This window comes from Peromyscus eremicus, chromosome 5 (assembly GCF_949786415.1).
Source record: "Peromyscus eremicus chromosome 5, PerEre_H2_v1, whole genome shotgun sequence".
Taxonomy (NCBI): domain Eukaryota; kingdom Metazoa; phylum Chordata; class Mammalia; order Rodentia; family Cricetidae; genus Peromyscus; species Peromyscus eremicus.
In genome coordinates, this window is record NC_081420.1 from 125,431,559 (window position 1) to 125,446,832 (window position 15,274).

Below are 15,274 nucleotides of genomic sequence, written 5' to 3' on the forward strand. Positions count from 1 at the left end.
GTAACTGTTCCTAGGTGAATCTCTCTTCCCTAAATGGGTATGGTCTCTACCCAGATTTCCTTTGACATTTTAAAGGGATAGTTAACATCAGCAGAGTTGGGGACTGGAAAGATAGCTCAGCCATTAAGTCCTCTTGCAGAGGACCACGGTTCAATTCCCAGAATCCACACGGTGGTTCACAACCATCCACAACTTCAGTTCCAGGGGATCTGATGACCTCTTCTGACCTCTGAGGGCACCATGAACACATGTGGTGACAGACGTAGGTCCTGGTGAAACACGTAAGATAAAGTGAATGAATCTAAAAACTGCACAAAACAGAATAGCCATGAGCTTCAGGCAAGAGAGAATCCTAGAAAGCTGGCAGTGATCTGAGCCTGCTGGTGGTGGCTACATGGGAATTAAAGGGGTTGAGGCGGAATCCATAGAATTACTTTCATTCAGGCCTTATAGTGTTTCTCTGTAATCCTAGCACTTGGGAGATGTAGCAAGGAGATGAGTTCAAGGTTAGCCTCCACTAGATAATTCCTGTCTCAAGATAAAAAACAAACATAAAAACCAAAGGAAACTACTTTTGACCTTCAAGTCATCAAATTTACCTCACTAGTTAACTAAAGGCCGCTGGGGCGAAACTACATAAAGCATCCTGAATCCCTTAGGCTCGGTTGAGGCTTAACTGCCACACTTCAGATGGCGACGGACACCCTCCCCCCCAATTGCACTGTGCCACATTAAACATGGCGACTCACGCGCTATCGCGGTTCCGCTTCCGGTTCCCCTGTCTGTCCGGCGGCCTGCACGCTCCTACCCTACCGGGAGCCGCCATGGCCGACAATCCTGTGTTGGAGCTGTTGCTGAGGCGGCTGGAGGCGGCTGATGGCGGCCTGGACAGCGCGGAGTTGGCTGCTCAGCTGGGCGTGGAGCACCAGGTGGTGGTGGGCGCGGTGAAGAGCCTGCAGGCTCTGGGTGAGGTGAGCTCGGCGCGTGCCGCTGGCCCGCGTCGCTTTTACCCCTGTAGCCCATTATGGCTGCTTAAGGGAAGTTGCATGTAAGTGCACTGTCGGGTGAGCAGGTGGGAAGTCTGAGCGATTTATGTTCCTCAAGCGACCAATGCCTATTAAGGCGAAAGCATGGCACGCATAGAGAGGAGACAGCTGCCCCGAAAGGGGTTGCAATCCAATGGGGAGGCGCAAATGACCTGAACGATGTGAGAGTTGTGTTCCCTTTGACATTTTAAAGGGATAGTTAACACCAGCAGAGTTGGGGACTGGAAAGATAGCTCAGCCCTTAAGTCCTCTTGCAGAGGACCACGGTTCAATTCCCAGAATCCACACGGTGGTTCACAACCATCCATAACTTCAGTTCCAGCTGTGACGTTGACCTCGTGCTAGGGGATAGAGAGCCGGGATCTGGTGGAGTTAATAACTGGGTCAGGTCCGGTAGAGGAAAACAATGGCACTCAAGACATCAATGGCAGGGCGTTGGTATCGGGATTACAGGCCGGAGTGACCGTCAGGGCAGACTTGCATGGACTTTAGGTTCCCTCATTCCCATTCATCTCCATATGAGGGCCTCCTTGTGCACTAGGCAAGAGCCGAACCACTGAAATATAGCTGCAGTCTGTGATGGAAATTGCTCTGTGGACCAGGCTGGCCTCCTACTTACAGAGATCTACTTGCTTCCAGAGGGCTGGGATTAAAGGCTATGCCTTTAACACTTAGCTCTCCCCGCTCCCCCCCTTTAAAAAAAAAACAACCAAAAAACAAAAAACAATTATTTGTGTTTATATGTGTGCCTTCTTGATGAGGAGGAGGCAGAAGAGGGTGTTGGATTCCCGTGGCACTTAAGTTACAAATGGTTGTGAGCCTTCATGTAGGTGCTGGGAATTGAACCTGGTTCCTCTGCAAGAGCTATTGCTCTTAACCACTGAAGCACTTCTCCGGCCTACTTTTTACTTTCTCTAATTTTTAAAAAAATTTTTTTTGTGTGGGTTTTTATTTTTGTTTGTTTTTCAGACAGGGTCTCTTTACATGGCCCTGGCTATCCTGACACCTGCTATGTAGATCAGGCTAGCCTTAAACTCACAAAGATCTACCTGCCTCTGCCTCTCATTGCTGGGATACTTTTTATTTTCATTTTGAAACAGGCTCTCACTCATCCAGGCTGGCCTTGAACTCACTGTGTATATAGAACATTCTGGCCCTGAGCTTTCCATTTTCTTACCTTAGGTTCTCAGACAGCTGAGATTACAGGTTTTACCACCGTGCACAGCCTGCTTTGTATGTCTTTACCTCACAAGAATTGTGGAGGACCACACTAGGAGCTGTAGCCAGCCAGATTGTATTCTGTGTATTATCTTTGTGAAGGACTGCCAGCCAAAACTGAGAGCTGGGGTGGGGTGCTGAGAACTGAGGCGGGCATATGGCCAGGCTGGAGGGCATGGTGTCTAGTGTGGGAGGCAGGTGACTGGAGAGTCAGGGCAAGGCAGGGACAGAGAGGAAGCCCATCCTTCCAGCATTGGCAAATGGACTGTGATGAAAGGAGAGGTTTGTGGACCACTCAGGAAGCAAGATCCATGAGGCCAGGTTCTGGGCTGTTTATTTGTTGAGCACAAGTTTTGTACTCTGGTCTCAGTTTTGTTTTGTAATCCTTGCCGTAATCTTAGGATAATGACATCATTTTTAGGTCTTGACATAGGACAGATGATGTTTAGTGTAGGTAAATGACACTCACCTCGGTGTCACTAGTTGTACATACTATAGTTCCAGTGTTCTCAGTGTGGAGTCCAGGTCAAGGTCACAGTGTAGGGCCAGGAGTACTGCTCAGTGGGTGAAGGCTCTTGCCATGTTAGCCTGACAGCCTGAGTTCAGTCCTTGCACACCTGCAATCCCATCACCTTGTTAAGAAGCAAGGCAGAGACAGGAGAATTGCCAGGAAGCTCTTGGCCTAGCAGCGCAGCAAAGAATAAGAGACCCTCCTTCATCAGGCAGCACTCAGGAGGCAGAGGCAGGTGAATCTCTGAATTCGAGGCCAGCCTGGTCTACAGAGCGAGTTCCAAAACAGCCAGGGGTAAACAGAGAAACCCAGTCTCGAAAAACAACCCCCCCAAAAGAGAGCGAGACCCTCCCTCAACAAGGTGGAAGGCAAAAATTAAAAGCTGTCCCCTGACTACACACACACACACACACACACACACACACGAATAACTTTTTTTTTTTTTTTTTTTTTTTTTTTTGGTTTTTCGAGACAGGGTTTCTCTGTGTAGCTTTGCGCCTTTCCTGGAACTCACTTGGTAGTCCAGGCTGGCCTCGAACTCACAGAGATCCGCCTGGCTCTGCCTCCCGAGTGCTGGGATTAAAGGCGTGCGCCACCACCGCCCGGCTCACCTCAGTATTCTTAAGCAGAGGCAGGTAGATCTCTGAGTTCAAGAATGGGCTATCCAGGAGGCATAGTGAAACCTACCTCAAAATAAGTAAATAAATAAATGAAAACCATAAGAAGTGGAAGGGAAAAGGGGAAAAAACAGAAAAACATCTGTTCATGTTTGATGTCGGGGTCGGAGGTCAGGGTGAGTGTCTTAAGGGGCTGAAGGAGGAAGATGGCAGTGCATTGTACAAGTTACAGAAGGAAATTAAGGAGGCTAAGAAGCTCGTTAACCTGGAGAAGGCGAGTCTGCTGCCCCTACAGTGGCAGCAGAGGTGAGTATTCACCACAGTAGCAGACACCCCCATTGACTGGATGAGTTCTCCCTAGGAAAGCGTGGCCTCACAAGCTGCACTTCTACACTTGTGTGGATACATTCTTGAAAGAACTGACTACCCAGAAACTGGAAAAAAGGGCATGCTTCAATTTTGCAACTGTTTTTATGTATCTTTAAAGACCTGGATATCTCATTGAGAGGGGTAGCATCCTGTCTGGCTGGAGACCAGTGATGGCCCCGTGACCTCCAAACCCAACACCACCTCCTTCAGGGCAGATGAAACCTCACTAACTTCTGTTGACCTTCTTGGTTTTACTTTTCAGCCGATTATGTAAAATAAACTTAGATATTCTTTTCCTCCCCTGATCCTTGCCATTAAGCTTTTAAATTCTAAACAAGTTAATGTATCTGTTCAGGAATTAGAGTTGGGTACTTTGATATATTATAGAAAGGCCATATGTTTCAAACCCTTCTGTAAAATATAAAGAGAAGTGCTCTTAGCATACCAAAGGATTGGGGGGATGGCTCTGAGGAAGAGCACTTGGCACTAGACCTGAATTCAGGTCCACAGCACTCACGTGAAAGCTGAGTGTGAGCCTCTGCTACCCCAGCTGTTGAGTCACAGGGAGACAGGAGGATTGTTGATGTGCTTGTACCAGCGTAGATGAAAAATGGTGAGCCCCAGTTTCTTTGAGGGATCCTCTCAAGAGAGTAAGGCGGAGAGTGACAGAGCAGGACACCTGAATGGCTTCCTCTGGCCGCCAAGCACTTGTGTACCTGTGTGGACACATGTGTTTATACACTGTACACACACACACACACACACACACACAAAAGAAAAACAAAGGCTTGAGATGTGTCTCAGTGGCAGAGTGCTAGTCTAGCATGCCCAGATGTTTGATTCCTCGCACTTAAGAAGAATTTGTCTGCTCTGGGGTAATGGTGGGTGGGTGGGTGGGGGCCGTTCCTTCAATCCCAGCACTAGGAGGCAGAGGAACGTGGATCTCTTGAGTTTGAGGCATGCCTGGTCTACATAGTGAGTTCCAGGACAGCCAGGGCTATACAGACAAACTTGGTTTCCAAAACAAAAAAGAAAAAAATAAATAAATAAAAGGAATTTGTCTACAGGTCTGCAGGGCTGGAAAGATGATTCAGAGGTTAAGAGCACTGGCTGCTCTTCCATAGCATCTATCTAGGTTTGGGTCCTAGCACCCACAAGTAACTAGAAACCACCTTTAATTCCAGCTCCAAGGGATCTGAAGCCCTCTGGCCTCTGTAGGCACCTGTTTACAGGTGGTGTACGTTGTAAAATGGAGGCTTTCTGTCCCGCCTGGTCCCACAGCTGCTTTTAAAATAATCACTCAGAGGCTTAATATTAATTACAAACTGGCCTGTTACTCAGGCTTATCATTAACTAGCTCTTACAACTTAAATTAACCCATTTCTATTAATCTATGGTTTGCCATGTGTCTTGTGGCTTTACCTGTGTTCTAATACATCTTGCTCCTCTGGTGGCTGGCTGGTGTTTGTCCCCAACTTCACCCTTCTTCTCCCTGTATCTCTGCTTGGATTTCCTGCCTGGCTCTATTGTGCCTTGCTATAGGCCAAAGTAGCGTCTTTATTTTATTTTATTCATTTATATGAGACAGGGTTTCATTGTGTAGCTTTGGAGTCTGTCCTGGACCTCACTGTGTAGACCAGGCTGGCCCCGAACTCACAGAGATCCGCCTATCTCTGCCTCCCAAGTGCTGAGATTAAAGGTGTGCACCACTACTGCCCGGCCAGCTTCTTTATTAACGAATGGCAATAAAACATATTCACAGCATACAGAGGGGTTATCCCACAGCAGTACATAAACTCATGCAGGAATACACACATACACATAAATTAAAAAAATGAATGGCTGGAGGCTAAAGAGATGGCTCAGGGGTTAGGAGCACTGGAGGCTCTTCCAGAGGACCTGGGTTCAATTCCCAGTACCCACAGGGTAGCTCACAGCTGTCTGTAGCTCCTGTTCTAGAAGATCTGACACCTTCACACCAATGCACATAAAATAAAATTAAATAAATTATGAAAAGGAAAATGAATGGCTGGGTGAATAAATCTGAAAAAGAAAAGAATTGTTTCAGCTAGGGACATTAGTATGTGCCTATAGTCCTAACACTGGGGAAATGAGGCAGGTAGACTGCATGGGTTCAGGGGCTTGAATCCTTCCTGGGATGTATGGCAAAGCAAGATCCTGAATGGAAACAGAGCTAGCATACTCTCTCTCTCTCTCTCTCTCTCTCTCTCTCTCTCTCTCTCTCTCCCCTCTTTCCCTCTCTCCTTCTGTCCCTCTGTCCTCTAATCTCTCCTCTCTCTTCCCCCACCCTATGGAAAATAGTAAAGTTGAGTTGACATGTAACATAGCTTTGAAGCTGCCCTTTGAATTTAAATTGATTTATTATTATTACTATTATTTTGTTTTTTCAAGACAGGGTTTCTCTGTGTAGCCCTGGCTGTCCTGGAACTCACTCTGTAGACCAGGCTGGCCTCAAACTCAGAGATCACCTGCCTCTGCACCCCCCTCCCCCAGCTGGGATTAAAGGCGTGTGCTACCACCCAGCGTAATTTATTTATTTTTTAAGTAGAGTCTCATTTTGTCTCTGACTGGCCTAGAACATGATATGTGGACCAGGCTGGTTTTGAACTCATAGGGATCCACCTACCTCTGTCTCCCTAGTACTTCAATTAAAGGTGTACTCCATCACGAATGGCCTTGATTTATTTTATTTATGTGTGTGTGTGTGTGTGTGTGTGTGTGTGTGTGTGTACATATGCATATGTACAGATAAATGCCAATGCTCCAGGAAGCTGGAGGAGTCGGATCCCCTGGCACTAGAGTTAGAGGTGGCTGTAAGCCACCCTGTGTGGTATAAGAGCAGTCAGCATGCTCTTGACTGCTGAGGCATCTCCCCAGCCCTCAGGCTGTCCCTGACTCTCCAGCCGATGCTGTCAGGTGGTGATGGCTTAGAACCCCACATATGTACGTGCTGCTCGTTTCCTTGCAGGTCATTGAGGCTGAGCTTCGTTCCACCAAGTGCTGGGAGCTGACTGCTGAGGGTGAGGAGATTGCCCGGGAGGGCAGCCATGAGGCCCGTGTGTTTAGAAGCATCCCTCTCGAGGGCCTGGTGCAGAGTGAGCTCATGGTAGGGTCCAGGGCTCGGGTCCAGGGAGGGGATGGGATGCAGGTGGCCCTGGTATAGAGCACTCACCACAGTCCCACTTCCCTAGCGGCTGCCCAGTGGCAAGGTGGGCTTCAGCAAGGCCATGTCCAACAAGTGGATCCGAGTGGACAAGAGCGCGGCCGACGGGCCCCGGGTCTTCCAAGTGGTGAGTCCTGTAGGCAAATGGCCAGGCTGGCTGGAGGCAGATAGAAGAGCAAGTGGGACAGACACCAGCCCTCATTCCCTCTGTCCTCTGCCAGGTGGACAGTATAGAGGACGAAGTACAGAGGCGGTTGCAGCTGGTCCAGGCACGCCAGGCTGAGAAGCTGGCTGAGAAGGAAAGGAATGAGCTCCGGAAGAGGAAGCTGTTGACTGAAGTGTGAGTGACTGCCATAGCCACGCCCCTTACCTGTGAGGACAAAGGAAGGGAGCTGCCTAGCCGGTATCCTGTTGCTGCTTTTTCACCAGACCCCATTTATACAGGGTTTTGTTACTGTTGTTCTTTGGTTCCTTGGTTTTGAGACAGGGTCATTCTATGTAGTCCTGGCTAGCCTGATGTTCACTATAGTTCAGGCTAACCTGGGATTTGCCGAGATCGGCTGGTCTCTGCGTCCCCAGTGCTGGGATTAGAGGCATGGACCTAGCCCTCTGCAGGGTCTTGAGTACGTGTGCTGGGCTCAGGCAGCCCTCAGGGCTTTGTGCTCTTGCTGCACCTGCTGCTGAGAAATGGCTTCGTGTATCCCTTCCAGGCAGCCAGCCCATTCAATTCCTGCTCATGTGTCACTCACGACAGGCCACACTGAGTTAGATTTGGTGTTGCATGCTTGTGCAGCTGAGACAGGAGAGTTCCAGGCCAGCCTGGCGTATACAGTGAACCCTGCCTCGTAGAACTTTTAAAGCCTGGGATTGTAGGACTACCCGATGGAAGTCCAGGCTCCACACTTCGTTAGCTGAAGTTTACAACTTGGCCAACTCTTTTGCCTTTCCTCAGCTCAGCTTCCTTATGCATAAAATGCCTTCTCAGAGGGCTGTGAAGTAACAGATCCTGACCTAAGATAAACTCGCAGTGCTTTCCTAATATCATCATGCCCATCTGTATGCATCACTACTTGAATGGACCCTGGTACAAATTAGATTCCTAGTGTTAAACAGTGAATAAATGCATGAACAGGTAGATGGGTAGTGGCCCCATAAGAACATTTCCAATGATGGTTTCAGGACAATAGACAAAGCAGAAGGAATGAAGGAAGATGAGGCATTTAAGGCCAGCCTGGGCAACATAAAACACCCAATCAAAAAAAAAGAGACAAAAGAGGGTCAGCAGAATAGCTCAGTGGCCAAAGATGCTGTCACCAGGCCTGGGGTCTTAGGTGTCTGTGGCTGTGAAGAGACATCATGACCTCAGTAACTCTTATGAAGAAAACATTAATTGGGGTGGCTCATTACAGTTTCAGAGGTTCAGTCCATTATCATCATATGGAGAGCATGTGGTGTGCAGGCAGATGTGGTGCTGGAGTAGTAGCTGAGAGTTGTACATCTTGTAGGCAACAGGATGTCAGCTGAGACACTGGGTGGTGTCCTGAGCATAGGAAACTTCAAAGCCCACCCCCACAGTGACACACTTTCTCCAACAAAGCCAAGCCCATTCCAACGAAGCCACACCTCCTAATAGTGCCACTGCCTATGAGATTATGGGGGCCAGTTACTTTCACACTACCACACCTGGTAACTGAGTTCCGTCCCTAGGACCCACATGGTAGAAGGACAGAGACTTCTCGAAGTTGTTTTCTGACCTCTACACATGAGCTGCAGTATGTGCATACCTGCACACACACAAGCACACACGGAGATAAGTGAATGTAATAATGATTTTTAAAAACTTAAAAAGCTGGAGGGACTGGAGAGATGGCTCGGTGGGTAAGAGCACTCTGTCCTTCTAGAGGACCTGGGTTAGGTTTCTAGTTCCCATGTTGGGCAGCTCACAACTGCCTGTCACGCTAGCTCCAGGACCCATGTTCAGAACTCTGGCTCCAGGGATAGGATACCTTCTGGCCTCCACAGGCACCCACACACAATATACATTCACACAAACATACAGACATATGCAATACACAAAATAAAAACAAAACTGGGCATGTAGCTCAGTTGTAGGATACTTGCCTGACATGCCCAAGGCACGGGGGTTGATGTCTACCACCACAAAGAAACAGCTGGACATGGTGATACATGCCTTTAATCCCAGCACAGGGAGCAGAGACAAGTGGATCTCTGTGAGTTTAAGGCCAGCCTGGTCTACATAGGAGTTCCAAGCCAGCCAGAGCTCCATAATGACACTGTTTAAGGAAAAAAAAAGCAAAGCAAATAAGGACACACCCTGGAATACAATGTCTAAAGCCTTTCCTCTCAGGCTTTATCCTGTCACGTGACCCTCTAGAAAACACAGAGGTAGGTAAGTAGAGCAGGTTCTGGGGATGTGGATTGGTTGATAGTATTAGTATGCACTGAGTCCTAAGTTTGACCCTTAGCACCACATAACCCCGGTGCAACATAGGCCTGTAATTCCAGCAGATAGGAGGTGGAAGCAGGAGCCTAAGGTCATTCCTGACTGTGTAGCGAATTCCAGGTCAGTCTGGGATACATGAAGTCCCTTAAAACAACAAACCACCTAAAACCAGGGGGACTTGATGGCTAGTTCTGGGATTAGCACCCAGTGGCCGATCAAGGGAGGCCTCTCGAGCTGACAGCAAAGTCCCTTCTCTTCCTCTATTCACAGGATCCTGAAAACGTACTGGGTGAGCAAGGGCAAGGCCTTCAGCACAAGTGTGTCCAAGCAGGAGGCAGAGCTGAGCCCAGAGATGATCTCCAGGTAGGGTAAGGAGAGGGTAGAGGCTGTGGGGGAGGGTGGGGCAGCCCTCCTCAGGTCTTTGTACCCTGAATTCCCACAGTGGCTCCTGGAGGGACCGGCCCTTCAAGCCCTATAACTTCTCTGCCCGAGGTGTGCTCCCAGACAGTGGCCACCTGCACCCATTGCTCAAGGTCCGCTCCCAGTTCCGGCAGATCTTCCTGGAGATGGGGTGAGCAGAGGGCCTGGGATGGGGTGTGGCAGCTACCAGTACAGGCAGGGCAGTCAGTCCATGTCTCCTGCAGGTTCACTGAGATGCCCACGGACAACTTCATTGAGAGCTCCTTCTGGAATTTTGATGCACTTTTCCAACCTCAGCAGCACCCAGCACGTGACCAACATGACACATTCTTCCTGAAAGGTGGGGAGCCTGGGAGCCTGGCCAAGGTGGTAGGTAGCAAAGGTCTCAGGTCTGGGGAAGCTTTAGGGAAGGGGTGTCTGATTTCATAAAATGAGGTCTGGCCTCATTGTAGTCAGCAAGGCCTGTCCCATCCCCCAGTGATTTCTCTCCATTGTGCCTAGTCTATGCTTTTTGAGCATGCCAGGCTGCGGCCTGCTGTGGGACCTTTGTCTGTGTTGTGCCTGTGCTAGCCACCTAGAGTTGTTTAATTTCAATTTTTTTTTTTTTAAGAGAGAGTTTCACTGTGTAGCCTTTGATGGCCTGGAGCTCATGGAGGTGAGGCTGGCCTGGAGCTCACAGGGGTTCCCTCCTCTGCCTTGCTAAGGCTGGGCTTAAAGGCATATGCCGCAATGCATGGAGATCTTTATTTTATTCAGAACCTCACTGACTGTCTGGAACTCACTATGTAAGTCAGGCTGGCTTCAGACTCACAAAGATCCACCTGCTTCTGTCTCCCGAGTGTCTGGACTAATGACATGGGCCACCATGCCTAGCATGTACCAGATTTTTAATGCCACTTACGGGCTAGGGTGTGGCTCATCAGTTTAGTACTTACTTAGTACATATGGGAACCTGGGTTCTATTTGTCCCTAGCATGGCATAAATAAATAAATACCCAAAAGCCACCTTGAATCTGTCACTTCCCCTCTGTCACCATCATGTAAATTTCCAAGGGTTTATTTGGGGTCAGAATCCTTTTCACTAAACTGAGGCATGTATGTGAACTGGAGAAAAAGCTTAGCAGTTAAGAGCCCTTGCAGAGGACCAAGTTTAGTTCCCAGCATCAATGTTGGATGTTCACAACAGCCTCCAACTCCAGCTCCAAGGAATCTGATGCCTTCTGGGCTCCTCGGGAACCCAAACTCATGTGCATACACCTTACACACAGACACACAGGCATATACATAATCGAAAAATAAAAATAAATCTTTAAATAGAAGCATGTTCTAGAAATATTTCTCTCTCTTTCTCCCTCTCCCTCTCTCCCTCTCTCCCTCTCTCCCTCTCTCCCTCTCCCTCTCCCTCTCCCTCTCTCCCTCTCCCTCTCCCTCTTCCTCTCCCTCTCTCCCTCTCTCCCTCTCCCTCTCCCTCTCCCTTTCCCTCTCCCTCTCTCTCCCCCCCCCTCTCCCTCTCCCTCTCCCTCTCTCAGTTGTTATTGTTGTTTTTCTCAGAGATAGTCTTCTGCTGTAACCCAGGCTCACTTTGAATTCATGTCAGTCCTCCTGCCTCAGCTTCTGAAGTGCTAAGACCATCTTGCCTTACTAGTTTGGATTGTTTTGTTTGAGACAGGGTCCCACTGTAGCCATGACTGATCTCGGCCTCCAGCATGATGGGAACACAAGTGTGGGCCACCAAGACTCGTTACTTGTCTCCTCTGTGTGTGTGTGCTGGTGCTGCCGCTAGGGATGGAACCCAGGGTCTCCTGAATGCTAGCACGTTCTCTGTCACTGGTCACAGGCCAGCCCCTTTAGTGTTCTGTTTCACTGTCCTTAATCCCTCAGAAGTAAGTGACTTCTCACAGTGGTGGTCTTCTCCCGTATGAGGTGAACAGGTGAGCTCCCTAGGTGCCCATTGCCAGTTTAGTAGCAATGATGTTGCTGTTGTCATGGTACCCAAAACTCATCTTCTACTCCATTATTGTAAACCTTCCAACTACAGGAAGTGGTACTGTTAGCCCCTCTTTTACAGTTGAGGAAACTGAGGCACAGAAAGACTATCACTTGCTTAGGGCAACACAGCTGATACCTGCTAAAGACTTACTCAAGCACCAAAACTATGTTGTTAACATTCCTAAAGAATTCACATGCTTGAGCTGGGTGTGATAGCTCTTACCTGTCACCAGTACTCAAGACTCTGGGGCAGGGTGTGTGTGTGTGTGTGTGTGTGTGTGTGTGTGTGTGTGTGTGTATTCTATGTTCATTTCCCCAAAAAAGGAGAAAACATTGTTTTGCTTATTTGCTTCTGGGGGTACATCTTAGTGTTAGAGCACTTGTCAAACCGGAGGGAAGACCCTCCTGAATGGCAATGAGTCAGCCCTGAGTAGGACAAAAGTCCCTGCCCCTAGGGAGATCTACTTCCGGACTAGGAATCTGTGTAGTGGGTTAAAAACTACTGGAGATGCTAGTGTGTGCCTGTGGGGCTAGGGAGGACATGTGTCATTTCAGTCTTAAACAAGGCTGGGTGTGGTGGCACGCTCCTTTAATCCCAGCATTCTTGAGGCAGAGGCAGGTGGATCTCTGAGTTCCAGGCTAGCCTAGTCTACAAAGCAAGTTCCAGGCCCACCAGAGCTATAGTCAGTTCCAGTTTTTTTTTTTGTTTTGTTTTGTTTTTAAAGTCTTAGCTGGGCAGTGGTGGCACACACCTTTAATCCCAGCACTCGGGAGGCAGAAGCAGGCAGGTCTCTTGAGTTCGAGCTAGCCTGGTCTACAGAGCAAGTTCCAGTACAGCCAGGGCTGTTACACAGAGAAACTCTGTTTCAGAACCACCACCCCCTCTCCCCCAAAAAAGTCTTAAGCAAAGACAAGGAAGTAAGGGAGAGAAGTCTGTGACAGCTGGAACTGGAGCTGTGGCCAGTGCAAAGGTTCTGAGGCTGAAATGTCAGTTGGTGACCCTGTGCCTGCAGGGCATGGTCAAGTAGGACTGAGAGGAGACCAGAGCAGGAGGTCACGGGTCAGGGCTAGAGGGAAGCTTGGGCTTTCACACAGTGAAGAGGAAAGTGTGGGTGAGTGGGCTCTGGGTGAAGAGGGGGTGCCATCAACTGAGGAGTGCCAGGCACCTCCGAGTGCTGGGGCACAGGGGCTGACTGACCACATGACTGTCCTGCCTAGATCCCGCTGAGGCCCTGCAGCTACCAATGGATTATGTCCAGCGGGTGAAACGGACCCACTCCCAGGGCGGCTATGGCTCACAGGGGTGAGGCAGAAGCAGGGTTCAGGCTGGGGAGGGGCAGGAGGCTGGGGTTCAAGGACCACAGGGCAGACTTCTTGCTTTTTCTTTTGAAGTTACAAGTATACCTGGAAGCTAGAAGAGGCCCGGAAAAACCTGCTTCGTACACACACCACATCAGCCAGTGCCCGCATCCTCTACAGCTTAGCCCAGAAGGTACAACTTGGCCTGGGCAGGGTGCGTGGTTGGTACTGTCCTATAGATCTTCTGACCTGTGCCAGGGCCGGGCCTGACCTGCTTGTCACCTCTCCTCCCCAGAAGCCCTTCACACCAGCTAAGTACTTCTCCATTGATCGTGTGTTCCGGAATGAGACACTGGACGCCACACACCTGGCTGAGTTCCACCAGATTGAGGGTGTGATAGCTGACCATGGGCTGACCCTGGGCCACCTCATGGGTGTGCTGAGGGAGTTCTTCTCTAAGCTGGGTGAGCAGGCAAGCCACTCCAGGCACGCAGTATTAGGGTTCCTGAGAGAGGGGCCTAAGGTCATCCGCTTGCCTTGCCTAACCCCTACAGGAATCACCCAGTTGCGCTTCAAACCAGCCTACAACCCCTACACAGAGCCCAGCATGGAAGTGTTCAGCTACCACCAAGGTCAGGGATGGGAAACTGGATACAGAGGGATGTCTGAGGGGCCCTCACATTTGGCCTGGGTAACCCTCTTTGCTAAGCTCCTACCCCATCTTCCAATTCTCTGTGGGCAGTATCACCCACATGCATGTTCTAGCCTCCCCTTTGTCCCCACAGGTCTAAAGAAGTGGGTAGAAGTCGGCAACTCTGGGGTCTTCCGCCCTGAGATGCTCCTGCCCATGGGACTCCCTGAGAATGTGTCTGTTATTGCTTGGGGTCTCTCCCTGGAGCGGTGAGTGCCCAGGCCAGAACTTGGGATAACCCTGTCATTCATTTGTTCATGCCTCTTGACAATTCTTTAGTAAGAATGCCCAGTCTTGTGCCTGGCCCTGAGCTGTGAACAGGATAGCGTATTTCCCCAATACCGTGCAGCCTGATCCTAGCGGAGAAGGAAGGACAACTAACATGGCCACTAAGGAAATTCGAAGGCCGGAATGTTGATGGGCAGGAAGTGCTGTAGAGAGGGTAGAGCAGGACTTAGGAGACTAGGTGATCAGGAAGAAGGCAGTGACGGTTTCTAGCAGGGTGTACCAGGCACAAGGCCCAGCCAGGGCAAAGTCTCTGAGGCTAGACTAAGCATGGGGTGTGCGAACAGAGGTGAGAATGGGAGGTAAGACGGGCTTGGAAGTAACTGGGCCGATAGTACAACATCTTGTTCACCATGGGGAAGACTTGAGCATTCATTCTGAAAAAGATGGGTGCCTCTGAGAAGCAAAAGATAGCCTAATCTGACTTAGTGTTAAATTCTGTTCCTTCTCTCAGGCCAACAATGATCAAATATGGCATCAATAACATCCGAGAGCTGGTGGGCCACAGGGTGAACCTGCAGATGGTATATGACAGCCCTGTGTGCCGCCTGGACATTGAGCCCAGGTCTCTACAGACACAGGAGGCCGTATAATACAGGTTGCCCTAGAGAGCCCTGTGCTGTCCCTATGCATCCCTCAGTGGTGACCTCTAACATTTATGAGGCCTCTGTGAGGCCAGTGCACTCCCTCTGCCTCACCCACCCAGGGGCAGGGTCCTGAGTACAGGAAGCAGGTTTCTTGTGCTGGTCTCTAGTGGTGCATGTAGTATGCCTCTAAGGGTGGGTTAGGGCCCTGCGGGTCGGCTCTTGTCTAATAAAGTGGGCACTTCCCTCATGTGGTGCCTTTCCTTAGGATCCTTCCTTGTTGTTCATTTCATAGGTGATTTGTGGGCCTTCCCTCACTCCCAGTTCCATGTAGTGCTCCCCTTCCATTGGAGGAAACTGGGCGGTGGTTCCTGAGTGTGCTTTTTTGGGGGGAGTCACGGCTTCAGATCCTCCATGGTCTGGGATCCTAGGAGGTCCCAGGCAGCCCATGCCGGTTCGTGGCTTCACTCAACATTTATTTTTAATGGATGTGTGTCTATCTGTTCAAGTACATGTGGAAGACAATCCTGACTGAACTCGAACTTACACAGCAGGCACTTAACTGAGCCAGCCCCTCACCCCTATCTATCATCCACT

The 15,274-nt window shown here is 49.6% G+C and overlaps 1 protein-coding gene across 1 annotated transcript; it reads left to right on the top strand.

The window, feature by feature from the left end:
• Nucleotides 1-772: 772 nt before the first annotated feature.
• On the top strand, nucleotides 773-14,947 carry Farsa (phenylalanyl-tRNA synthetase subunit alpha). The gene is made up of 13 exons (XM_059264430.1): nucleotides 773-971; nucleotides 6,751-6,888; nucleotides 6,974-7,072; nucleotides 7,167-7,285; nucleotides 9,680-9,772; nucleotides 9,852-9,980; nucleotides 10,054-10,169; nucleotides 13,037-13,121; nucleotides 13,211-13,310; nucleotides 13,413-13,581; nucleotides 13,672-13,749; nucleotides 13,903-14,017; nucleotides 14,548-14,947. Exons 1-13 carry the CDS (start codon nucleotides 825-827, stop codon nucleotides 14,684-14,686), a joined length of 1,527 nt encoding a protein of 508 aa, XP_059120413.1. The 5' UTR covers nucleotides 773-824; the 3' UTR covers nucleotides 14,687-14,947.
• The last annotated feature ends 327 nt before the right edge of the window (nucleotides 14,948-15,274 follow it).

Bases quoted from the DNA above. Each gene is read 5' to 3' on its own strand.
- Farsa (XM_059264430.1), top strand. From the start codon at position 825: ATGGCCGACAATCCTGTGTTGGAGCTGTTGCTGAGGCGGCTGGAGGCG. The intron at 7,286-9,679 runs GTGAGTGACTGC...CTCTATTCACAG, and splicing joins AGGAAGCTGTTGACTGAAGT to GATCCTGAAAACGTACTGGG. The intron at 13,582-13,671 runs GTGAGCAGGCAA...TAACCCCTACAG, and splicing joins GGAGTTCTTCTCTAAGCTGG to GAATCACCCAGTTGCGCTTC.